At 35.0% G+C, this 26,985-nt stretch overlaps 1 protein-coding gene across 2 annotated transcripts in view; it reads left to right on the top strand.

The window, feature by feature from the left end:
- LOC144442558 (peripheral plasma membrane protein CASK-like) overlaps positions 1-26,985 on the top strand; it is a 146,948-nt gene that overhangs the window by 49,279 nt on the left and 70,684 nt on the right. Inside the window, exons 3-9 of one of the 2 annotated variants that reach the window (XM_078131936.1) lie at positions 1,674-1,779; positions 7,877-7,954; positions 20,407-20,479; positions 23,653-23,755; positions 24,171-24,346; positions 24,736-24,858; positions 26,392-26,412. In XM_078131936.1, coding sequence (XP_077988062.1) covers positions 1,674-1,779; positions 7,877-7,954; positions 20,407-20,479; positions 23,653-23,755; positions 24,171-24,346; positions 24,736-24,858; positions 26,392-26,412 — 680 coding nt within the window. Of the gene's footprint in view, positions 1-1,673; positions 1,780-7,876; positions 7,955-20,406; positions 20,480-23,652; positions 23,756-24,170; positions 24,347-24,732; positions 24,859-26,391; positions 26,413-26,985 lie in introns of both variants that reach the window. The other variant, XM_078131935.1, reaches the window with a different exon arrangement.

The raw sequence follows: 26,985 nt of genomic DNA, 5'->3' as shown, positions 1-26,985 counted from the left end.
GGGATGCTACATGTAACAAACAGTAGTCCAGGGCACATAGACTAGCAAATCTTGTATCATGGTGACCAAATTGGTAGTAGTCCAGGACACATACATGTAGACTACTAAACCTTGTATCTCGACTACCAAATTAGCAGTAGTCCAGGATACATAGACTACTAAACATTGTATCTAGACTACCAAATTAGCAATAGTCCAGGACACATAGACCACTAACCCTTGTATCTAGACTACCAAATTAGCAGTAGACCAGGACACATACATGTACACTACTAAACATTGTATCTATACTACCAAATTAGCAATAGTCCAGGATACGTAGACTACTAACACATTCTTTGTATCTAGACTACCAAATTAACAGTAGTCAAAGACACAGACTACTAACCCTTGTATCTAGACTACCAAATATATAAGGTAGTAATCTGTTTGACCAATGGGAATCAGTAGCAAATTGTAGTTGCATACTAGAAGTTCAATATGAGCCTTGAGTCCCCCAAAAGTTTGGCACAAGGTTAGGAAATATATGCAGCAGTTTCACCTGATTTCCCTCTGCTGCAGGACTTTCCAAACGTCAGCAAAACTAATGAATGGAAATATTATTGATTTTACTTTAATACCAGGGTACATAAATCTTTGCCAGACCTTGTTATTCCCCAGAAACAAGACAGTCTACTCTTTCTTAATATTTTGTAAATCACCATACATAAATTTGGATTACAGCTGGTAAAGCTACTATATAGAGAAATTATAAAATTTCTTATTTTTGAAAACTGATCACCCTGACATGTACTTTCCTTCAGAGACTACTTAGTCAGATCATCTGGGAGTGACATAAAAAAATAATCAGAACTTTCCAAGAAATGGTAAAATGTCTCTCAGCTAATAATATTTCATAATGATATTAATACATTTTCAATACAGACATGTCAGTATGAAATGATATGAAGAATTGCCTGTAGGTGGTTTGGATTTTAATAGTACTGCTCCTACCACAAGATTGATACTGCAATGCTAAATTAGATTTCAGCTCATATTTCAGGTGAAGTCAACATTACAAGAAATAAATTGCAGCGATTAGGTTGTCATATTTGTAAGACGCGCCCTCCTGTTTAGAGTCGTATAGATACAGTGTAGCAACAAAGGTACATTCATTTGCTAATGATCACTTGGTACACATTTGAGCCAGCTTCAGAAATAACGATACTGCATTCTGCACGATTACTGCATACTTCACATATTCTGTTACTTAGCAATATTACAAATCTGACCACATATTGTGTGTATGTATTTGAAAGTGAAGAGAGTGGATTTTTAAGAGTACCTGTATGTTTTTACCCAGTCACATGATCAACAGCATTAACATTGTACAAAACCTTTGAGTTGTCAGTGTATGTATCATCACTTTCCTGTACTGAGAAATTGGTCATTTTTACATTTATATTTACATGTACATGTAGCTACTGAGGGCAGAGGTCATCTTCAAGTAACTGAGCTATTCAGGATGGTCAAATTATGTGAGAATTTGAAATTTATTCCAACTTATATGGAAGATTGAGAATGACTGAAAAACTCATATTCCAGAATTTTTGAAATCAATGTACACCATGTATATCTGTGTTATTTTTGTGTTGTGAAATAAAAGAAGGCTATCTTGTATCTTTTCTTTTCAGACCTGAAACGTGAAGCCAGTATATGTCATATGCTGAAACACCCTCACATTGTGGAATTGTTGGAAACATACAGTGCTGATGGCATGCTGTATATGGTATTTGAATAGTAAGTATGGTCTGTGTAATAGACCTTTCTGTTTATGAAGCCCTCTCTTGCAGTATATAGTATTTAAATAGTATGGTTTGTGTAATAGACCTTTACTGTATATGAAGCCCTCTGTTGCAGTATATGGTATTTGAATAGTAAGTATGGCCTACATGTCTGTAATAGACCTTTACTGTATATGAAGCCCTCTGTTGCTGTATATGGTATTTGAATAGTAAGTATAGCCTACATGTCTGTAATAGACCTTTACTGTATATGAAGCCCTCTGTTGTAGTATATGGTATTTGAATAGTAAGTATGGCCTACAAATGTACATGTCTGTAATAGACCTTTACTGTACATGTACCATACATGTATGGTATATGAATAGTAAGTATGGCCTACATGTCTGTAATAGACCTTTACTGTTTATGAAGCCCTCTGTTGTAGTATACATGTATGGTATTTGAATAGTAAGTATGGCCTTCATGTCTGTAATAGACCTTTACTGGTTCATGGTGCCCTCTTCGTATTTGAGTGAAACCTAATGATATATTCACATGAAATTTGAACACCTGTGAGTGTGAGGAATATTGTTATGGTGGAACACACAATCCAATATAGATTGATTTACTATTTTCATTCCAATGATTTGATCAGAAATTTTTTTTTTTTTTTGATCGAGAAGGATCACATTTATTAAAGAAGTGAAATCATTTACAAAATCTAAAACTTAAAAGAGTGGAATGACAGTAACGTGAAATATTTGGAATGGTGAAATGTAAATAGAAATTAAAACATGGATGTTGAATTGGTGTAGCAGTCAATTTATATTAGTATTTAAGTTCTGATTTATATCAAGAGAGATAGAACTATTTAAAAGGGGATCTTCGTGAAAAGCTTTGGAAGAATTCAGAGAGATTTTCACCCAATTTGTACTATTTCTATGTATACGCTATATATTGTTGGAATCTCACCAAGCAGTAACTGTACTTAATGTGTATAAATGTGTACCTACTCAAATACATACTTTATCGATATGATGGCTATCACCCATTCTCTCCACAACCATTCAGTGGTTGGTGTAGTTCACCATGGATCTATTTACTCAAGCATGAGCATAAAGAAATGGCAGGCTGTATTCAAACATCAATTTTATCTGCACAAAGATTTATCAGGAACTCAGTGTCTTTGATGTTGAGTCACCTGGGAGAATTCCCAAACAGATTTCCATTAGGGAGCTTTAAGATGTTGAAAGAGAAAGCTGAAATGGTATCCTTTATGTATAGAAAGGTGCCAGTGACAAATTTAGATTTATGGCAAATTGGGGCAGAGTTGGATTATCATGCAAATTGTGGTGAGAAAGGAATATTAGAATAATTGGAATGATGTTGAGAGCTAAGCCAGCCTGTTGTGTATGTATCTACATGTATATATGTGCTCATAATTTGATTAAAAAATACTGTTTTCAATGGATACTTAAAAGCAAACACCATTTGTTGGGAAAGGCACTTGTGATTTTGATGCAGATAGGGGGGGCCCCTTCGAAAGATAGCAATATATGCAATGATTTCAGGCAAGACTGAACAAGTAGAACCAAGAATAAACAAGGTGCTATGATACCTTCTTGTGGCAATACATCTTCCAAATTTCACTGTACGTGTGTGATCATGATGTCAATAGAAATAATGTGAGAATAGATATTCATGAACTCAAGGGTTCATAGTTACTAATGAACATTTCTATTCACAGGATTAAAACATTTCTTGGAAACGAATTCCATTTTTTTGGGTGATATCTGATTGACGTGTCAGCATCCAAGACAATAACTTATTGTCATACACCCCTGATGATGCTAAAAAGATGTCAGCAAAAAATTTGGAAATTGCTTCCAAGATATTGTTTGACTCTTTAGAAATTTCCAAATGAACATTGGTAGCTGGAAGTTTGATGCTACACTTACACATCGTTGTAAACCACAGCCTCTTTTATGGCACCGTTCAAGACGCACCCCGTCAAGAGGCCGTGTCGTAGAAGAAATAACAACTCTGGTTTGCAACAATGCACTTATATCACACTTTGGGTTAATGTTACATTTATTTCTGTGGGTTTATGAGTGAGATTTAACAGTGAGATTCTCAGTTGGTGTATAAAATATCCATAAGATATAATAGAGCAAGTTCAACCAGAGATTTCTCTGTAACGGCAACTCTACTAAGTGAATGATAATTATATTGCAAGCCACACAGATTATGAAAATAACTTAATACTGAAATTGTTCCAATTGGAATTTGTCTTGCAGAAATTTATAGGAAAACACTAATTGTAAATGGTATAAAATGGAAAACACACAGAGTTTGAATTAGACCTGATGTCTACTGATTATAGGAGATAGCAATCAGTGAAATCACATTCCAGTACTTTGTAGAGCTCAGGTAGAAGTACAAAGTAGATACAATGCTATGTGAAACCTAACAAATTCATTGATAGTATCTGATAAAACAGTCTGATTGCCATATTTGGTCATAGTCATAGCCATTTCTTATTATTTAAGTACTTAACTCAACCATACCCAAGGCCATACAATAAGTATAATTGTCTTTAATCACTTATACATTTTTAGAAATGGTTGTCATGTGGTACATGTAAGTTTGACCTATCAGAAGTATTTTGAACTGTCATTGTTTTATGTTTTCTGTGTGTAGCTAGACTGACATCAGTTAGAGATGTGATGTGTATCACCATGATTTTTTCATATCTAAATGATGAATGGATGTACATGCTTACATACACATGTGCCCATGCTTAATGCACAAACACACATGCACGCAAGCATGCACATACACACACACACACACACACACACGTACGTACGTACATACGTACGTACATACACACACACATACATACATACATACATACACACACACACACATACATACATACATACATACATACATACATGCATACATACATGTCACATATGTATGCTCGCCTGCACACGTGCACACACACACACACACACACACACACACACACACACACACACACACACGAGTATCTTCGTAACTCATTCTTTAATTCTTTAGTTTGATTAGTACATTTTAAAGCCTTTTAACACAAAAAGTCTACTGTACAAACCTTTCTAGACCATGTCACTGTCTGAGAGTTAGATTATTTAGAGATAAGATGGAAGTCCTATCCTATTCCTATTTTATCAGAACAAATTACACAATTTTTGATAATAAAAATAGGAAGGTGACAATCTATAGCAGACAAAATAGAGGAGTGCCTTTTAGCTGTATTTATAAAACACTAATATAGTGTCCAGTGGACTTTTTGGAGCAAATTCTAGGTATCAATATTTTTACTGTATGTTGACTAAGATAAAGTTAGACTTCCATTTCTAAAAGTGTTGCCTTAGACAGGTGAAAAATGAATTTGTTCAGTTTAAATGACCTCGCCAATTTGTGTCCAAATGCAATGACATCATCAATTTATGTAGTCCAAATGCAATGACATCATCGGTTTATGTAGTCTGAATGCAATGATCACCATTTTGTGGTGTCCTAGTTCAAGGACATCACAGTTCGTATGGTCAAATTCAGGACATCACCACTTAATATGGCCACTATGCAATGACATCACCATCATGTTGAGTCTTAATTCAATGATCCAAATTCAAAGACATCACCACTTGCAGTGTCATGTGGCCACAATGCAATCAATAGTCTCACCAATTTGTGGAGTCCTCATTTGATATCACAATTTGTATAGTCAAAATTCAATAACATCACCACTTAAGTGGACGCAATGAAATGACATCACCATTGTGTTGACTGTTGAGTCCTACATGTACATGCAATTCAGTGACATCACAGTTTATATTCTCAGCGTTCAATGATGTCACCTTTTATATCACCACAATGGTGCTGTGTATAGCCTCTGACACCCTCTGAGATCAATGATTCAAAGTCAGGGGAGTCAAAATGAACATCATGTACTCTGGGGAAAACATTATTTATTGATGCAGAAAAGGAGTATTTTGATACACTTGAGCAGTTTTCAGAGAACATAGCAACATTCTTAGTCATGCTTATCCCCCCAAAATAAAGGCTTGTCTTTTAAAACACATATTTACATTTTACAAACTGTCCAAAGTAGGTTTTAGTTTAGGAGGATTACATGCAAGAATTGCAGGGTGGTTTCTTGATAGTCAGTATCTGTGTAAATACTTCAGGTCTAGTGAATATGACATAAAAATGACAGTGTAATATGTCCAGTGGATTATAGCACTCATTGCAAGGATCTGTGAAATTCCATGGAGATTTCACTATCTGTGTAATTAAGGCTATTCCATCAGAAATTAGGCAGGTTGTAATCTATAGTATGGCTGCTGAAATCCCACAAGTACAGCGACTTACTTTTCTAGTTTCTTCTAGTGTTACCTAGGGGATCCCAGTGTTGCCAAGGTGACCCCAGTGTTACCAAGGTGACCCCAGGAATTAGTTGAGAGTAGTGCTTTATGACTTTTGTAATCCAGATATGTAAATACGATGATAGTATTAGTAATGACATTCTGATTGAAAGTAAAATATACTACAATAGTTCAGTGTCTTTTCAGTCCTAAGGGATGTACTGTAGTTAAAGTGTTTGATTGATTTTACTCCAGTGGTTGTTACTAACCCTTCCCCTTTCCGCTCCATACTATGCAATCCCCTAATATGATTACAGAACATTCATAATAAAATATATCATGTATTTTGGAATTTGCTTAAAGTATTGATAATTATCTTAACTAATAACAATGTTATTCTATATTAGGCCCCCCCCCCCCAAAAAAAAAAAAAAAGAAAGAAAAAAAGAAAGAAAAAAACCAAGAATTGTTTCTGGTCAGAGCACGCATCACTTATACTGATAAAATAAATCTCTTCAGTGTCTTAGCTTGCTTTGAAAGTCTTGAAATATTTATATCTTTATTCATGGAAGAGGTATTGTGGCAATTATTTAGGACAGCAACTGTTGGATAGTTTGTTTATAATTCAATGTTAATTTATTGAAAAGTGACACCTGATGTTGTATTCCAGTGTCACATATAGGTCATGCTGACTGCTGACAGCTAGTGTCTTTAAAGATGAAACCTATCAGTTGTACAGAACTGTGTGAAGGTCTTTGGAGTGTCCTGTCTACCACATATGTTCTACACATTGCACATTAATTGGAATACATAAGATGGCCCTTTATACACAGACATGAAAAATGACTAGTCTATCTGCTAGACCTCGGATGTTCTTACGATAAAATATGACACACGACCGAACTTCGCTATCGAGGATGGAACATCCAAGGTCTAGCAAATGTCATCAGGATATAAATAACTGCCAATCAGAGAACCGCATTAGCAACAAGCACAAACAGAGGACAATAGCTAATTTTTCATGCATATTCATCTTAAGGAGGGGGCTTGTAAAAATAACCACCAATGCGTTAACTGAAATGTGTGAATGACAACCACTACACACTCATCAAACAGAATTACAATAAACCAATAAGACATAGTAATGACGTAACATGTGTTTGTCAACATCTGCATGCAGAGATTGAATATATTAAAGTATATATATGCATACATGGCCCAACCCACCGCTTAATGTAATCTCAATGGAATGTCCCGTCTGAAAATGACATTTGCTAGACTGTTCGGGCAAGCCCTCACTGCAAACTTCGTTCGCTTATAGTATCGAAGGAAAGCCCTAACGTCTAGCAGCAAGACTAAAAAATGACTTGAAATTGGTATAATGTGAAATGTATTCTTTCACCAGTTTTTCCCAACGTGTAGTCTTTATGTATGAACAAACAGACCCCCCACCCTCACCCACACCCTCCACCAGCTCCTACCCAACTCCCAGCAGAAAGATGATTTTATTTGTCCTGAACCTTTGTGATATAGGATATGTATATCCTTCTGAACTGTTTGTACGTGATGACATATAATTCATAGTATATGCTTTACAGTTATTATGCATACAAACTTGTCCTGGATAAGTTTAGAGATAAGTTGTTTCCCACTGATAGTTCTCAATAGTTCTGACCTGTTGATTTGTATGCTTTATTGTAGCATGGATGGAGCTGATCTATGTTTTGAGATTGTGAAAAGAGCCAATGCAGGATTTGTATACAGTGAAGCAGTAGCCAGGTATGTTATGCTCTGTTTTGTTTTGTTTTCTTCAATATCCATCAAAGTAGACTAAGATGTGTTATGTTATTCAGCCCTAAATCAGCCTCTCACGAATCTCAGATAGGAAAGCTGATGTGTGAAGGTGCCCTGACATTATGTCTTATACTAGACTACCCACAGAGGTGGCTCAAGAAACACTCTATGCTTTGGCAAGCATTGGTTTTGCTTAGTAGTATTACTAACACTGACTAACACTAATACATTACCAGCCCTGTATTAGTATCAGGCTAGTACTGTGTTAACATTGGACTGACACTGCTAGTAAATCAAGAAGGTATTATTGTGGTTTAGTGTATGTATAAAAAAGTACCACCAGCAGTGCAGTTCCCACAAAATTTAGCAATTATATGAATGCAGAAAGGGGAGTGATTCAAAGAGGAACATAGTTGAGTCTTAGTCCCTGTAAATGACTGTCAGATTGTTCAGATGGGTGTGGTTTTTTTTCTGAAAGTAAATGACTTTAAACAGTGCAATCATGGAAGTTAAAACTTTGAGTACAATTTAGTACATTAGGTATTTGGTCATAATCATCCATACATTGTACATACTGGTGAAGGGTTTTTATAGGGACCTGTTTGTATTCCATATCTTCACATTTTTCTTGACTGCAATGTTGTATGATGTAATGGAGATAATTTTGGATAATTTATCCCTGATTATAATCAATAGTTTTCAATAATTTATTACTGATAATTGTCTAAATGTATTGATAATTGATCACTGAACAATAGAATTCGGCATTACTATAGATAGTACACAACTGTGCCTTTGAAATGATTATATCAGTTGATGCATGGGACATAGCCCAGCTGTAAAAACTGACATGTGATGACCACCTAAAAAGTACTTGGTCAGCATTTTTTGACAGCGTGTATGGTGACCTTAATATTGTTTGCATTTCCATTAGCTTATCTCCCTCTAATTCTCTGACAAACTATTTCTTTCATAATCTGCTTACTTTTTGCATTTGTGCATATCCACTTAATTAATGATTATCAAGAGTTTGACCAGTTGGAGAATAGGGCTTCCTTTATTAAGGGCGATGTTCAGTGAACAGTTACAATCTTTTAATGTGACATTTATCATTTATTGAACATGAAGACCCTAGTTAGTAAAATATTCAAAACGGCGGCAGTGAAACAGAAAGATAAAAAGGACTCTCCTGCCAACTGAGCTCAAATACTGATGTTGTCATCTGATAAAGTCTTGAAAACTGTACAGGTACATAGATGTGAAATCCCTAGACCAAATACTGAGATGATGTCAATGAACTCAGGTAGCTTTAATAAAGAATCATACATTTACCTTTAATGATGTGATTGTAGATAATGATAGCTGTGTACCTCAAGGGATAAGATAGAATTGATGGGTGTTTTTGAGTCATCAGTTTTGTTGGCTATTGTACTGCTGCATGATGTCTACAAGTGTATTTTTATTAGACATCTCAGAAGGAATATGATATCGTGACGTCATTAACAGGGATCAAAATGTTTTGTAAAAAAAATAAGAGGAGTCAGACTTTTGGAGAGAATCATGAAAATTGCCACTACTAATACTATTCAATTCTTGGTATCTATAATAGCATTTTACCTGATGCTATAGGGTCTTAATGTAAGATACGTCACCTCACATGTAGAGTACATGGAACAGAAATTGAAATATTGTTATGTTCATCACATGTCTCTTATGGTAACATTTCATTTCAGATTATGAGAATTATAACTTCCCCCAAAAATAATGGGTAAATGAATTGAAAAGTAATAACACATGATAAGTTATGTACATTTGTCCTGTCCAGTACTGTGTTGCCCAGGTTTATGTTAAAATCACCGTAAATGTCCATATCAGATACTTCTAATGTTTGCGGGTGATTTTACTTCAAGTTTTATTCCAGAAATGGTGATATTTCTTAAGCATGGAATAGGTCAAATGTATGTTAATGTACAAGTCCAATGATCATGAATAAATTAACAACCCTTGACAGAATGGCCACCACCTTATAAGTATAACGACCACCTTATGTCAGTCCCCACCAGTGTGCTCTCTAAGCCAATTTGACGCACCACTGACGCACTAGTGATGCCCCAAACTTTGATATTCCCCTGTATCTTACCATGTGGTGACTCACAAGAAATGCCAATTTTTTATCATTTTGACCCAGAACAACAAAATTTGGCTATCAGTAGAGGACACAGCACACTGGTCCCCACAGTGGTTGCTAAACATAGGTTTAACTGTATACATCTTTATTGATCCATGTCTGGGCAATTTTCTTTGAAAAGTTGACTGTTCAGAAACCTTTCGTAAAACAGTGACCTGTTTTGGGAAGCTCATTTCCATGTACCTTCTAATCGGATACATACAGACAAAACTATAGTCTTCATTTAAACGTATACCTAAACAGTGCCATACATTTTACATGTACAAAACTGAGAATGTTGTAGAACTGATAACCACCAGGTAGATATACATACCCTGGAACTCCCTCTAGGCAATAGACATATTAGATATCAGTCATATTACAATAAGCTGTTTCAGATATTAACGTTGCTGTTAGGAACAATATCATGTACAGCCAAGTTAAAGCTTAGGAAGTCAAAAATGCCGAATATGATATCTTGTTTTTGATGTCTGTAATACACTTCATAGAAAATAACAAGAGTTGTGGGAAATATGTATAACAAAAAAGTATATCATGACATAGATAGAAAGTGATATGTACCAGATACGCAGACACCGCTTGAACCGATGCACTCGCATAGTAGCTGTATTGGTACTGGTGTTTATTGCACATCTGCATGCAAATGATATGCAAATGAAGGCACGGTTATTCGTTGTACACTAAAGCACATGATGGCAGTAGTCATTTTTACAGAAATTTCGTGTTTCGGATTAGATATCTAATAATTACGGAACCCCATTTAGTTGCAGTATGGGTACTCAGGGTACTTGTATTCATGCTTGCAGGATTTTCTGCTGCACTTTTACGCAAGACGCTCATGAGAGTACAACTGCAGAGAGAGCACTATAAGCACACATGCAAATACCTGAGTACGCCACACTTGCACTCACGTGTCATGGGGTTCTGTCCCATTATTTTCAATAATACAATGTATGATCTGAAGTTAGTGAATATTCTCCATTGATAATGAATCATTATATTTGCATATTGCAATAAGTTATGAATATAATTAGCATAAATGAATACTAATAATCCCAGACTATACTCTCGATGTTTTCATGGAGTAGAGCAACAGTGGCTACTATGCATTTCAAGAGATGTCTATTCTGGCACCTGCTCAAGAAGGGGGGGGGGGATTTGGCTACTATGCATTTCAAGAGATGTCTATTCTGGCACCTGCTCAAGAAGGGGGGGGGGGGGGATTTTGACCAGGAATGCAAATGTCCATGTTATTGTTAATGGTTCTGAAGTATGAAAAACATGTACTGAAAAGATTGAAGCTATATTAAAAATTTCAATGACTTGATGCAAGCATGTTATTCTCTCTATTTCTCTCCATTCACCTGGAAAAACAGAGGCTTCTTATTCTGAGCCAAACCTGTCACTTTCATTTCTGTAGTATGGAAAGCATGAATTACTGAAATGATTTCAATTTCAGACATTTGATTTTTGTATACAGAGTATACAAATGTACATGCAATTATATTATTCTCTCTGTTTCCCTCCATTCACCTGGAAAACAGTTTTAACACTAGGGACGTGTTACTCTGAGCCAAACCTGTCATACTCAATTCTTGGGGCTGAAAGAAGAGAAAATGTTTGGAACAATTCCAATGTAATTACTGTTACATTGACAAGAAGAAAGTGTCTCTTTCTTGCATCACTCAAAATTTCAATCTTTGTCACAGTACATCATGTCATAAAAGGTTTTGACATTTTCAATTTATAACTCAAAATATGTATTGTCGGCGTAAGTAATCCAGAGTTGCTCTCCCTAAAGACAAAAGGGAAATGAGAAAAAAAATGACGTGCTGGCATTTGATTAATTGTCATGAATTACATGCCAGTTTTCTGTTAAAGCTTCACTATCTGCAACTGGAACATTTTTTAAAACAGTTTCTTAGGTATAATGATGTACTCATGATATCACTCTGAACAGTATTGGCAGTGTCTCCTCTAATAATAGCCAAATTTTGTTGTTGTGGGTCAAACTGGCATTTCTTGTGAGTTACCACAGACATACATGTAGGAAGAGATGGGAACACCAAATTTTGGTGTGTCAAATTGACACACTGGTATTGAGTCACCTGTGGGTAAGCATATTTGTGTACCTGTACACATATTAATATGGTACAGTAAAGCGAATTACATTGATTTTTGAGTCTGTACAGGTTTTTCGGTAGTCAGCTTTAAATGAATTGATATTAAAATATGACAGGCAACCCCCCCCCCCCCAACCCCCCCCCCATTACTACATCATGCTTAAAACATGTGAAGGTGATTTACAATGCCATTGAAGGTACATGTACATATACATTGTATGCATCAACATAAACATTATCTTGACATAGGTTAATTGAGGTTTTATGTAAGTAATTTCTCTTGAGTAAAAAAGCTGATAAACTCAGCTTGTACCACTTCAGTGCAACTTGTTATGTCCGACTGCTTCTGTTTTCCGTAAGAAGCTTTTGTGGTGTGACAAAAAAAGCCACTTAAGACTCTTGAACTGAACAGTGTACTGTTACACCATTCTACAAGCTTTGGTGCACTAATCAAGTAAAATTATTGTAGACCCATTTTGCTGGTGGATTTCAACTCAGTCTGCTCCACCAAAGCTTAGACTTTTACACCACCATTTCTTTTTTTAAACCCAAAATTAGATTACTATTTACATGTAAATATAAACTTTGTACTGCACCAAAATACTTGGATAAATCCTATCTTTTAACCTGAGTCCTCAGGTCTTCTTCAGGAATGTGAAGTCACACATTGTTTACGCATGCACGACTTCAAATATTGTCCAAGACAGTTGGTAAAGTGTATCGGCCTGCGTCTCTGTTTAGCAGTGGTTCTAATGTTCTGCTATATATGGCTTCTTTGACTAGTTCCCTCCCTATCTAGGATGGAAACATTCTCTATATCATTTCTACGTCCATAGATTACTATGGTGATGGAATGAACGAAATACTGTGCTTGAGAAATCCATTTGAATGTATACGGTAAAGTTGATCAAGATGACCATAGCGTGGACAGTATAGGGACTAGACTAGTGGAGAGAATGTAGTCAAAATCTACCAACACACAAAGTGTCTAGGTTCAATGATTCCAGCAGGACAGGTTTTCTCTATAAAACAAATGAGGTATCTAGGTACTGTGAACTAGACAAGAAAATTGTCTATCCTTTCAATTTCTGAATAAGTCTGTGATAATTGATGAGGGTACATGCAACCTGTACATATGAAATGATGAATGACGCCCCCAGGTGGAATTCTTACACCTCACTGTAATTTAATTTAGCGTACCTAGACAATGTTTATAGTCTTGGAATAGTGTTGTAGTATTTCTAATTAAAGTCACCGATTAAAGTGCCAGTAGTGATCACTTTGTGTTTCATTAAGTTTTGCCTGTTGCAAAACAGACCAAATCTTTACTAAGCAAAGTTATACACTAAACCTCCAGTAGCGATCACTGTGTGTTTCATTAATTTTTGCCTGTTGCAAAACATACCAAACCTTTACTAAGCAAAGTTATACACTAAACCTCCAGTAAGTATCACTTTGTGTAAGTTCTTGTCCATTTTTACCTACAAATCGTTGATTGTAATTCATTCCTTAGTTGTCTAGTATGTCATTGATGGTACTGTGTACACTGGTGTGACAACCTTCAGTAAACAGTATGAATAAATTCTCCATATCTGCAATATCATTTTACCTCATGCTAGTGGGTCAAAATAGAACAAGAAGGTTGACTTATTCTCAGGTGCACCTATAGTAATGCATGTAAAGTGCATAGAGCGGAAGTTATGGTGTCTATCAAGAAATCAAGTGTTCATTATTTTTATGATGCGCCTTGGCAGTAATATTCTATTTTTAAAACAGAGGTCAAAATGATATCTAAGTTTAGTCATTTTAGAATCCAATATGGCCACCATCCAATATGGCCTCCAAATCCAATATGGCCACGGAACACTGCATCAACTCTATGGGAAAATAAAAATTCAAAATATTGATGACTTCCTTGGAAGCATCATGTACCCTAAATTTCTTTTATTATTTAAACAAAAAGGCCAGGAATAAGCTTTCATGTGGCAAAGTTTGGAGAGGAATGAAGAACGTAAATTTTCAGGAAACATTGTCCTTTAGGTGTATTCTACCGTAAATCAATGTGATTTGAGTAACCTTTCAAGCTGACAGTGATACAGGAAGATAGCTCTGAGAGAGAAGTGTTATTTTGAATCATATTGACAGAACAAATGCGTGCTTATGAATTGAATTTGTTGATGATGTCAGTTAGGAATTTGACTGTAGGAATTAATATGAAATATTCATGTTATGATTATGGAAAATAACATATTATAGAAATAACTAACATGATGTAAGAGTAGAAGCTCTCATGCTGTGAATTTGTCTATTAAAATCTGAAATACAAAGACATTTGACAGCTGTTAATGCAATTATGTAAGAGTATCTGCAAAATCACATTTCCTCAGCTGTCATGTTTTGTTTGGATAATGATATAGAAGGATGATGTTAATAGAAAATACTAATTGTGTTGAAACAATGGATTTCTTTAGAATAAAAGAAAGATGTTTGGGAAAATATGCTGTACAGTACATGTATATCAATGATGTTATTATGCTGAGGCTATTACTAGGTACACATACATACATGTATATGGAAATGAAAATATACTCAACTTTCCCAGGTTGTAGGGAATGGGATAGGATAGGGTTGATGAAAGTTGTATAGATTTCTACCTGTTGTTGCAAATTTTTTGTGTAAAATCCCTGGTAAAATGCTGATTCAGAAGTATTAACCCACATACCCTTCTTACCAACAAAATGCTGCTGCAAGTATTATGCAATGTTAGTCCAGTGCTATCAGTATCTGTGGTATCCAATCATCTCTTCACCCCTAGATGTGTGATGCCACAGATAGCACTACACTAAATTTGTTGTCTGACTAAATTTGTTGTCTGATAAACTGTCAATTGAAAAATGAGAACTACATGTATAATGTGCAGAGTGCCTATAAGCTAGTATAATGGGTTCCATTCTCTGCCCTTTTTTTGTCGTTGTCGTTGTTGCAAACTCAAGTAATTAACAGAAATATGTGTTCTCATAATGTGGAAATTTCTAGAATTATTTTGTGTGTACATGTAGTGTATTATTGTGTACATATAGAAACTTGAAAGTAAGGTAACAGTTGTATATGAAAGTGCCTTGACCCACAACTGTCACTGCACATACTATGACGTCACTTTACATGTACAGAAACACATACATGTATTTCACTGTATCATAGGAAACACTTTGAATCTCACCATGTACCATTTACACGTCTAATATTCAGGAATTGTTTGAAAGCATTTTCATGTTACTTGCAGTTACCAAAAAACGATAGCTGTGTCAAACAAGTTGAAGTTGAGAAAATGTAGTTAGAAAACACTTGTAGTATATTCTGTATAGATCATTTACATGTATATTATGAATTCTAAGTAAAAATTACCACTCTGACAATTACCAATAGTTTATGTCAAGTGTAGATCTCTACATGTAAGCATGTCCCTATTTTTTGTATGTTTCTCATTATTTTTTTATGGCAACTATGGGGGTCGGTCAGTCGATTTTTTTTTTAATAAAAAAAAAAATCAAAAAAATCAAAAAAATCAAAAATCAAAAAAATTGTTTCTTTGGCTCTCCTTTTCCTCCACTCTATCTTCTCTCTATTGAATTCCTGGTAACAAGCCCTTTCTCAGCTTCTCTACACAATTGGCTTATAATCAGCCCCCCCATAACATCCATCATGAAAGAAATGCTCTGTTTGTGATCAAGTGTCATTGTTGCCGCCATGATTGTAGATGATGTCATCAGTCCAGACACTTGCATAGGACACTTTTCTGCAAAATATTTAGAGTGGGAGAGGAGCTGAAAATTGGGGCAGTTGGGTAATGAGAAACAGATGCAATACCAAGTTCTATGTGGAGCTTTTTGACTCGTATTTTGAGCACTGTAGAATCAGTGACATAGACACTGGCGACATAGAACGACCAGGGTATATAATCCATATTTTCTGTTTAAAGATAATATCTTGGCTTGTGCATGGTATGATGCATGTTGTTGTTATTTAGCCATTTATATATAATATCATACTACATGTACTTGTGAGTGCTGGCATGTCATGTCATATTATACAGACTACAGGGGGATGTTAGCAACAAAGTTATGGCTGAGTGTACTGTAAACATTGTAAATATGTTAACCTGATCTCTCTCCTCTATTGCCAGGGTTCCAAAACTTCAGCAAAAACAACCAGTAGATTGAAATGTTATCTCATTTCTTCCTTCTTTGTCATGTGGGTTCTAAAAATTAATAGTAATAATGCAACCAGTCACAATCTACACAACACATTGCATTTTGTACATCTGTAGTTTTGGAGCCAGGTTTCTTGCCTATTGCGATCAATTTATAAACGGGAATACGATAGTTGCAAATGATATCCTACTGGTCATGCGTTCCATCTATAATTGAGATTGAGTTTTGATGTTTTCATGTATCATTTGTAATATAAGTATCTACTGACAAACATCGTTACAACAGAGAAAGTAATATAATTGATTTCGGTTTCATTTGATTTCTTTTCTTTTTTCAGTTTCAATCGTTAGTTTTGGATGATGTGGTCACTTTGAGAAATTGATAACATATTAACTAAGTTGTTTAATGTATCCAGAAGGTTTTGATAAATAATGATTTCAGATTTGTATAATACATGAATTTTAAATTGACAACATTTTAAGTGACCTTTCCAGAAAATGAAATGTGGTAATATCTAGGAGAAATAAATAATGTATACATGTAAATATGTGAAGTTGTATAATTTGTACAGTAGAATGAATATGGCATGTTGTTTGCCAATGTTTAATTTGAAATATTTGTAACACAAACAGCAAGGTAGGGATGGGGTAGGGAGAGAGGGGGGGGGGGGCTGTGCAGTGTGGTCTTGAAGCCAATTTGATGCACCATTGATATACACAATTTTTTATGACCCACCTAAATTTGGTGTTCCTCTATCTCTCACAGTGTGAGATAGTTTAGGTCCTGACAATCATGTTTTGCTCTACACTATGTTATCTTCATACATTCAGGAACTCGACTATAAACTTTGAGATGACTTAGAAGAAAATGTAGGTTTTTATCATTTTGACCATAACATGTATATGTAATAGTATTTGTAAAGTATATAACATATGACTTGTTTCACTTTCATGTGAACCTTTATTACACATAGCTTTTGGGTGACTGTACAAAGTTGTCCCACTGACTGTTACTCCTAAACAGAGCTACTAGACTTGACAAAACAAACAGTTCTCAGACTAATTTATGAGACAGCTGAACACCGTTTCACCTCTTTGACCTGCCAGATCAGATAAATTGCTTACAATACTGAATTATTACAAAGAGAAGCCTATTAGAAATCTACAGCCAAACTTCCAAAGTGAAAGGTTGAATTTTGTTAGTAAGCCCTCAGAACCATGGTAACAGAGCTGGATAAGGTGACAAGATAACTGATGCAGAGAGGGAGGGGAGGGGAGGGGAGGGGGTGGGCTAAGTTTACAAGATGAGTGATTGTTATTTGGCATTCAAACATTTTAGATTTGATTGCAGTTTGTGGAATTTATTTTATGCTGAGCTTACTTACTTGATAACTATCTTGTACAAGTCAACAATCAAATATGAATAATGAATACAGTAAAACTTACGACAATTAACAGTTACTTTCTTATATGGAAACTGGATAAAAAAACAGGATACACAACGTATTGCACTGGTCAAGTATCACATTGACTCTGGGCTAGCATCAGGGTATTAAAACCATTGCTAACACTGGACTGAAACTACTCCTGACAAGTATGCATAATGCCAATGCAGTAATAGTGTGCCCTCTGATAAGAATTAAAAGACATTTGTTGTTATGGCTCAAACTAGTGAACTTGCAATCCAGACTGAGCATGCTCAGATGCAAAGGACCATGGGATTATCTGTGGTTATGGTATACCTAATCTGGAGCTACCGATAAAATTAACCTCCCAAAATGGTCAGGGTAACTGTGAATTGATCATTCGTGATTGCAAACAATGTAACAGTATTGTATACAATACCAATTCATTAATATTTATTATCACATTTCCCATGATGCAACATTCAACATGGTGGGTTTGCAAGTTCCCTATTAAGAAAACATTGGGTTTTTTTTGAGCATTTCTACACTAAGGGATAGGAGAACATCAAATCTTGGTGTCTTAAAAGTAATTGCTGTGTGTCAGTTGTGTGTTGAATTGACTGAGAGGGCATACTGACAAACAGGATGTTATCTCCAGTCTAACCTGTTATGAACATCTATCTGACAGAGAGAGGTACATGTAGCAAATGGGAGATGGATTCTTGAACTGTAATTTCTATCTGAATCTTGTATAAAATAGATATTAAATACTGCAAGAATGAATGTTTATGGATGCTGGGTTTATAGTTGCTAACTAAAATTTGTACTCAAAGAGTCAAAACACTACTTGGTAGCAAATCACACATTTTTGCTAATGTCAAGTCAGTATCATCAGGGGTATAGCCCATTGTAGTACATGTACACACACCTGACGATGCTGATAGACGTTGGCAAAAATTTGTGATTCACTGTGAATTTTTTTTTGGAATTTTGAGTAGGAATTTTCATTAATAAATATTCAACACTTGAACAGAGAAATCCTAAGTGTATTTCATGAATCAAAGATGAAAACATCAGGGGACTTCATACGATGTACTACTTGGATTTCCTGTATCTATACCTTTGATAATAAAAAGCGTGAAAATATGAATTCTGTCTGTCTTGTTAGGAATCTCATTTCTCATCTTTTAAAATGTGAATAATTGTCACATGTCCAACATATACTATATAGGTGTTTTAAAGGTTAAAATACAGGACATTTATCTTAATATATGTAGTGTCAAACTCAAATCAATTGGTGGATGGATAGAGTGGGTGGATTGATCTCACTGATGGAGATTGAAACTGTATATGTGAAATATGTAGTCTGTGTTTTTGTAGAGATTTTTTTAGAACCCTGGCATTAACAGAAAGGGAAATGTCATGAAAGAGCTGGTTTGATATACATTTGATTGATAATGATTTTGAAAGCTTAGAAATAAATCAGGACTTCTTTCCTGAGCAAAAACACAGAGCATTAAAGGTCAAATCTGATAATGTTGTCCAAATTTGTTAGATGAATTATGTGAGAGGAAAAAATCTAGTTAAATTTACAGTTTCCTATTTATCTTGTCAGTATTTGGCGGGAAAATATGTACATGTACATACACATGCATGGATGTACATATGTGTACACATGCATACATACATACACACACACACACACACACACATACACACATGCACACACACATGCACACACATACACACACACACACACACACACACACACACACACACACGCATATTATAATGTGTACTCCAATACACATGCATACATACATACATTGTATGCACACACACACACACACACACACACACACACACGCACACACACATGTATACTATGTATGTATACCAATACACATACACACAAACATACATTGTATGCATACACACACACACACATACACACACACACACACACACACACACACACACACACACATACACACTCACTAGTCAACAGTTAAATGTGTAATCGGCTGGAAACCATTAAAAAGCATCATATGAATTTTAAAAAATTATGAATGTGGACACAAACAGAAATTCTTATAGTGGGTATAATTTATTTTGAAAGAAATTGATAGGAATCATAGATAGTTACATCATAGTAATTTATTACCTATCAGGGAATACATGCTATCCTCTAGAGAATATCATAATTCCCACTGCAGGAGAAAAGAGTATCCCGGAAGACAGCTAGAATTCCAGGTTCAGCAATTACCATGAGTCTGACACAATCCAAAATGATGATCCGTCACTTGTGACAAGTTTTCCAGATACCACTTTGTGATTGTAGAAATGTTTGCTAACATGTCTTATAGCGTCAAATCAAACAATATGATATTTCTCCTTTTTTTTTATCAAATTCTTAGTCATGTGTATAATTCTACCTGGCTACCGCCATTATGGCGCTGTGATTATTGAGTGACTAGTGATTGTCTATATATCTGTTTGTTTTGTTACAGTCACTACCTGAGACAGATACTTGAAGCCTTGCGCTACTGTCATGATAATGATATCATACACAGAGATATGAAGGTGAGAGACCACAACATTATTCTATCCAAATTAGACTAAGCAGACACGCTTAGACTACTTATTAATGATGTAATGTTTATCCAGGTAATTAGTTCAAAGGTCAATGAGGTAAGTGGTGCAAAGGTCATTCAGGTCACTGGGTTATTGGTCGCCATGTGCTCCGTTGATCAATTTGTTCATAATACATGACACAAAAACTATGGTGTTGCATATCATATTTCATAATTAACATCTAACCCTGTTATTATTTATCAATTCTGAAAAATATATTTTACGAAATAGCTCATATTTGATGTTGGATTATTTAAGATCTCATGTACCAAATCTGGATTAGTCTATGATGGATGCATGTATTCATTGACCTGTAACCTTTGACCTGTGACCCTTGGCAGAGTATAGGGGATAAGAGGGCCTGTCATTCTGTAGGCAAGATGAAGTGTAGTACTGTACTTGGTTTTAAAAGATTGGCATTTACAAGTATGATGAATTGACTGTTAGTAATTACTGACAACATTAGCATCTAAGTTAGAATGGAAATCTTAATGAGATATACATCATTTTTCATCATATTTATGATAAATGAGATATTTGTTCTATATTAAGTAAAGATGTGGTATAGATTTTCACAAAACCTTTGTGAATTCTTGTAAGAGAGGAAAGGAAATATGAAGGTCTAATTAAGAGTAGGATTCAAATATATTTAAGACCTAAAAAGAATGATTGTTTGGTTCCGGTTGCCCGACCCCCACCTAATTTTCACTGCCGACCCTAAACCTTTTTTTTTACGTATTTGAGGGAAAAAAAATAAAATCGCTAATATTTTGAAGTCTCTTGAGAAATAGTGGATGCGGAAACTGACATCAATTTAAAAAGACAAAATAACACTGTTCTTCTGTGATGGCTGTACATCTGATGGGAAGAAATAAACAACACAGAGACCATTTGGAAAACGATGGAAAACCCAAACTTAGACACTCACACAGAAAAAAAATGTAAGAAAGTAAAATAAAAAATCTACCTACCCCCGCCTATTCTAAAATTGAGCGTAATTGGAACCACACAATATTTTCTATTAGGCCTAAGGTGAAAATCAGTTGTCTGCCAGACCTACAGAAAAGAGTGGGTCTAAAATAAGAGATTTATGCTCTGTAAATCATTCTGGCTTCATTGATAAGATAACACTAATGTGAGAACCTGGGGTTGAAATCCAGGCCTTAAATAGAATTTACAGTTTGCTAAACGTGTAGTGTTGTAACCATTTTTAGACCCCAGCTAAGAGAGTGGGTGATATGTAGTAAAATGACATGCTGATAGTTCTCCATCTGCATTACTTTAAACTCAATTATCAATAAATAATGTCGTGGTTAAATTCTTTGAAACTCAGTTAGATTTCACATTTTGACATTTACAAAAAAACATATCTGTTGTAACTCTTTGAATAACATTGTGTTATATGTAAGTAAAATATGTGGATGTTACAGGAAATAGTTTGCTCACAATGTATAGATGTCTTTAGAAACTCAGTTCATTTGGCGTCATGGACAGTTGCATTCGTTTGAGTTGCAAATAAAGCTACAACACAATAACTCGTATTTTAGTGAAAACAAATGAATGTCTGTGTGGAAATAAAAATGCAAAAATATACCGTTCCCCCATCGCTTCTTTTTTCGTAGGAAGCCGAAAATGACAAAATTTTTACTGGGCCATTAAGGTCAGGTGTGCATTAGAAAAGATGGAGAGTCCTAAAAAGCTGGCAAACCCACTTTTGTCAATTATCTATGCTACAATAACTTATCGCATGAATAATTTAAAAGCTGTGGTTCTTTTATGTATGTCGCAGTGTTGGCCTTTGTAAGCATACGTTACACCATTATATTGAAATGATGGATTCTCACATGACCTCTCGTGACCTTTTTATGTTATGCATACTGCAAGTAGCCATCACTAAGATACATAGACATGTATTTCGTTTTGTATATTTCAGCAATAGTTTTATGTTCATTTCACTGACAAACACAGTTAAATCTGATATATATATATATATATACATAGACATGTATATCAGTATTTATTATTGAAGATGACTAGTAGATAAAATGTACCTGAGTTGTCAGAATTGTTATGAAGGTTTGCAAAGTGTGTGTCTTACTTTGGTGCCATTCCAATAAACATATAAGGAACAGTATATATATATAATAAGGGATTTTACATCTCGTTGTGGATCTCACGAGATATGCAAATATGCCTAGCAACAATGGTTTTCAAACATGTGATTGTGGTCAAACTTTCGTCTGGCCATGTGCAATGATGTTGAAAACAATAGTGTTGCTAAGCATTTGACACTTTCAGCTTGACCACCCTCGCATGGTTGCTATGGATGCAATGGCTCACACGGGATCTCGTGAGATCTGCTTTGAGCCGAAAATAGGCGTATGTCACCATATTTCTCTGTATGGTAAAAATATCTTTTATCCGAGGGACTTACGGATATAAAATTGACCAGAGTTCCTCTGTTAAGCTAGGCTAGTCCTACAAAAGTATTAGCCTATGTTAAGGAAATTGAATATATTTCACCACAAATTCCTGCTTTGGGAAACTGTCTTTTGTAAGGGGCTAAAGAGTTCAAATCTGAGTTTCTCAGTATTTTTTAGAATCTCTCCATAGTTAAATCTTAATGTAAAGGATAAAGAAAGGAAATTGTGTTAATGTTGTCAATTTCCTGCCTTCTGTTACAATACCAAAGTTCTAACACATTGTTGATGCCAGAGTTTTGAATTGTTGATGACGAAAGGTGTCTGCAAATGCAATTATTAAAAGCAGGTGCTAACTAAATGATAGCCATCCTGAAAACCCTTGTAATACTTTTAATTACAAATCCCTAGATATTAAAATCATTTGGTGTTCTCCTTTCCTATAGAAATAGGTCTAATTTTGTATATCCTGATGTCTGACATGGGTTGGTGTTCAGTTTTTTTGTGAAATTGAAATTTTTAATGAGATAATTTATCAAACTATGGTACATAAAGAGTAGAATTATTGAGTTTATACAAATGTATGATTAATTTAAATTCAATGTTTATTTCATCAAGTCTGCCTTGTAAATTTTACTTATGGTCTTTTTCTGATCATAATTTCATATTAATTTATTAAAATTAATCTGTTCATTTCTGCAGCCACATTGTGTATTACTAGCTACTAAAGAGAATTCAGCACCTGTTAAGCTTGGAGGATTTGGTATTGCCATACAATTGCCAGAAAGTGGTTATATTACATCAGGTAAGTAGTGAAATATGGTAAGCGCCCTCAGTGGCCAAACTTAGCTTTTCTGCTGTCTAAGAGTTTATTTGCATGTCTTTCAATGATAAAGCATTTTTTTCATGTAAAGAAAACCTAGAGAAGGCCAAAAAACAATTTGTAATTTCTGGTGATGTCTTAAACTTTTGAAATATTTTTATGTCATGATGGGGTGATTATGGCCTTTCTGATAAGATTTGCTTTTTTTTGAGAAAACTGGAGATTGAATTGTGTTTTCTTGCTTTTATCTTTTATTAAGGTTACAGATTAGTCTTTGGAGTAAAAAGAAGTCACTTATAAAATCAAAATATAGATTCATATTTCAATGAAAGAAAATTAAAAATAGTAGTAGTTATGATTGTTATAAAGTGTATAATTTATCTTTGATTCATCACAGGGCGGATTGGAACACCACATTTCATGGCACCAGAAGTGATCAAAAGAGAGCCGTATGGTAAACCAGTAGATATCTGGGGATGTGGTGTCATGTTGTATATTTTACTCAGTGGTAGTCTTCCCTTCTATGGTACCAAGGATAGACTCTTTGAGACCATTATCAAAGGAAGGTTCCATGTAAGTGCTAAGTTCAATTCTCTCCTTGTGAGTGACCATGTAGTAATACCAAATTTTGGTGCATCACAGTAAACTGCTGAATTCTAGTAGTACATCAAATTATCTTAGAGGGCAGTGTGGTTTTATACTCTCAAAGCTGTCTGTTTTGTCCGTGATGGGTTCTTTTTTCACCAGTCCTGAAATTAAATAACTCGTCAATATTGGCAGGAATACTTGTAGGTGTACATTGATGTGACCATGTTTACAGTAATAATTTTCACCTTCGTTTAACTTAGTTGAAAAGATCTCAAAATGCTGAGAATGAAACCAAAAAAGTAAGATTTTAAATTTGAAAGTATTAGTCTACTCTATAACATATCTTTATGTGTTTTATTAACAACTACCAGCAGATGAAAAGTAAACAGTGGGATCATATATCAGAAGCTGCTAAAGACTTGGTACAGAAGATGTTGAGTGTTGATCAACAGGAAAGAATCACAGTGGAGAATGCATTAGCTCATCCGTGGTTACGGGTAAGTAGTCGCTGACTTCTGTCTTGTTTGGCAATTGACACCTTTGTTGTAATTTTAATTAAAAAAATACTAATTTATGTCATGTGGATACTAAGTCAGCCTCTCAGCAAGCTTCATATTCAAATTCATTTCAGAAATCTAGTAGGTATTCTGATTGGTTGTTGTCATGGTATTATGTACATGTCATGCAAATTTTCACCATGAAAACCTAAAACAATGCTGATTGGTTGTTGTCATGGTATTATGTAAATGTTATGCAAATATTCACCATGAAAACCTAAAACAATTCTGATTTGTTGTTGTCATGGTTGTATGCTAATATGATGGCCATTTTGACATGAACTATATACTAGTATATAATATGATGGTCAACCGTCATGTAGTTAGTATGCAGATCTTTACCCCAAGTGTAAGATGCTTCTGATTGGTTGTTGTCATGAGGCATCCTTACAAAATACAGTTACGAAGATAAAGATGAAATGCCTTCACTGCTTCAAAAAATGATTTATTTGTCAAATGTATCATGTTAGATGAGAGGCTGAATTACATTCTAGTATAAGAAATTTAAAATAAAGTTTTAAATGCATGTGAAAGCTCATATTGTTGTTGCAGCCAACATCTTTAGAGAGAAAAACAAAGAAAATATAATCAGTAACAAGTACAACAACAACAACAACAACAACAACAACCTGTTCTCTACAGCTGAGTTCAGCTATTTCATGCATGTGTTAACTATAATAATAAGTTACCTCTTCCCGCCCTTGATGACAGAGTTGGTAGGGTCTAACTTTTTAAACATCTGAAGTCATTTCTTTAACCAAAAACTTTCCCAATATGATTATTGATTGATATTCCAGCTAGTAGAACATTGACATGATAAATTAATGCCACTCAGTTGTGTAGCTTGTAAAATTTTGTCTTTTTGACAAACTATCACTGACAAGAGTATATCAAAAATTAGGACAAAAAATTGTCTGCACTGGTGAAACTTTCCACTTGAAAAAATCCTGTTAACAGGACAGCCATGTAAAACTTGCTGAAGTGAAAAACGCAATATCAGTTGTCTTCGTTAACCAATATCATTTGAAAGGCCTCATTTGCATATGTAAATAGCCTACTTGTGAGGCAGCTAAACAGGCACATTTTGACAACTTGTCAACTTAGCACGTATTTTAAAAACATTATTTTCCAACCTGCAAATATATGAACTTTCCCTACCAACTCCAAAGATAACAAATATTATGATAATAATTCCATTTTCCCAACTCCTTCAGTTATAATCTGTAGCAGGTATAGCTGGTATTACCATGGCATCTATGCCTATAAATCCAAGATTCCCTCGTTTCTGTAGCAAGATATTGTATTGGGTACATTTCCTGGTAGATTATAGTATTCCCTGCTTTGCATGAATAAAGAACCCAGCTGTTCCCATTATTGCTAATATCAAACATGAGAGAAACCTCTGACCTTTGGTTGACCTTTGACCCAACGTGTAATCTCTATGTATGTTTCTTCTCTTTTTTGGTCACGTAGTTTGCAAAGTCAGAAATTCAGGTAGGCGAATGGTTTGTATGTGTACCTGTATCTGTCAAACAAATCTTTGTATTTTTTGATTATTTTATGTAATCCAGCACGCTGGAAAGTGGCTATAAAGTGGTATGCATTCACTGCTATCACAGCAAGATAGACCAGAAACACTTTGTTGGTTTATTCTGTCAATCTTTCAACTAATACCCCTTTGCTTATGAAGTGCGCTGTCTATTTACCTTTACATTTGAAGTGCGCCCTCTATTGATGTAATCGTGCTGTTAATATTGAGCAGATGAAATAATGTGAAGTGCCTGTGGAAAATGCCAACCATGTCCTTATACTTGATTATGCCTGTTACACCTTCCCCTTACTGAAAATGGCACCAAAACATCTGTGGAAGTGCAGAGTGGAAAGCCCCAACAAAACCTGGCTTTTCCATGTGAAGATAGTTGAATTTGCTATAATATCATATGTTTGGACATGCATGTACTTAAAGCATAACTATAACCATTTGTGAAATATTCTTACAAATTACACTACCGTATAAACACCTGTACCAACAGACCTGTTACAGTGATGATCATACAGTCCTGGAAT

This window comes from Glandiceps talaboti, chromosome 11 (assembly GCF_964340395.1).
Source record: "Glandiceps talaboti chromosome 11, keGlaTala1.1, whole genome shotgun sequence".
Classification (NCBI taxonomy): domain Eukaryota; kingdom Metazoa; phylum Hemichordata; class Enteropneusta; family Spengelidae; genus Glandiceps; species Glandiceps talaboti.
Note: the sequence above shows the minus strand (reverse complement) of the source record. Positions and strands in the feature narration are given on the sequence as shown.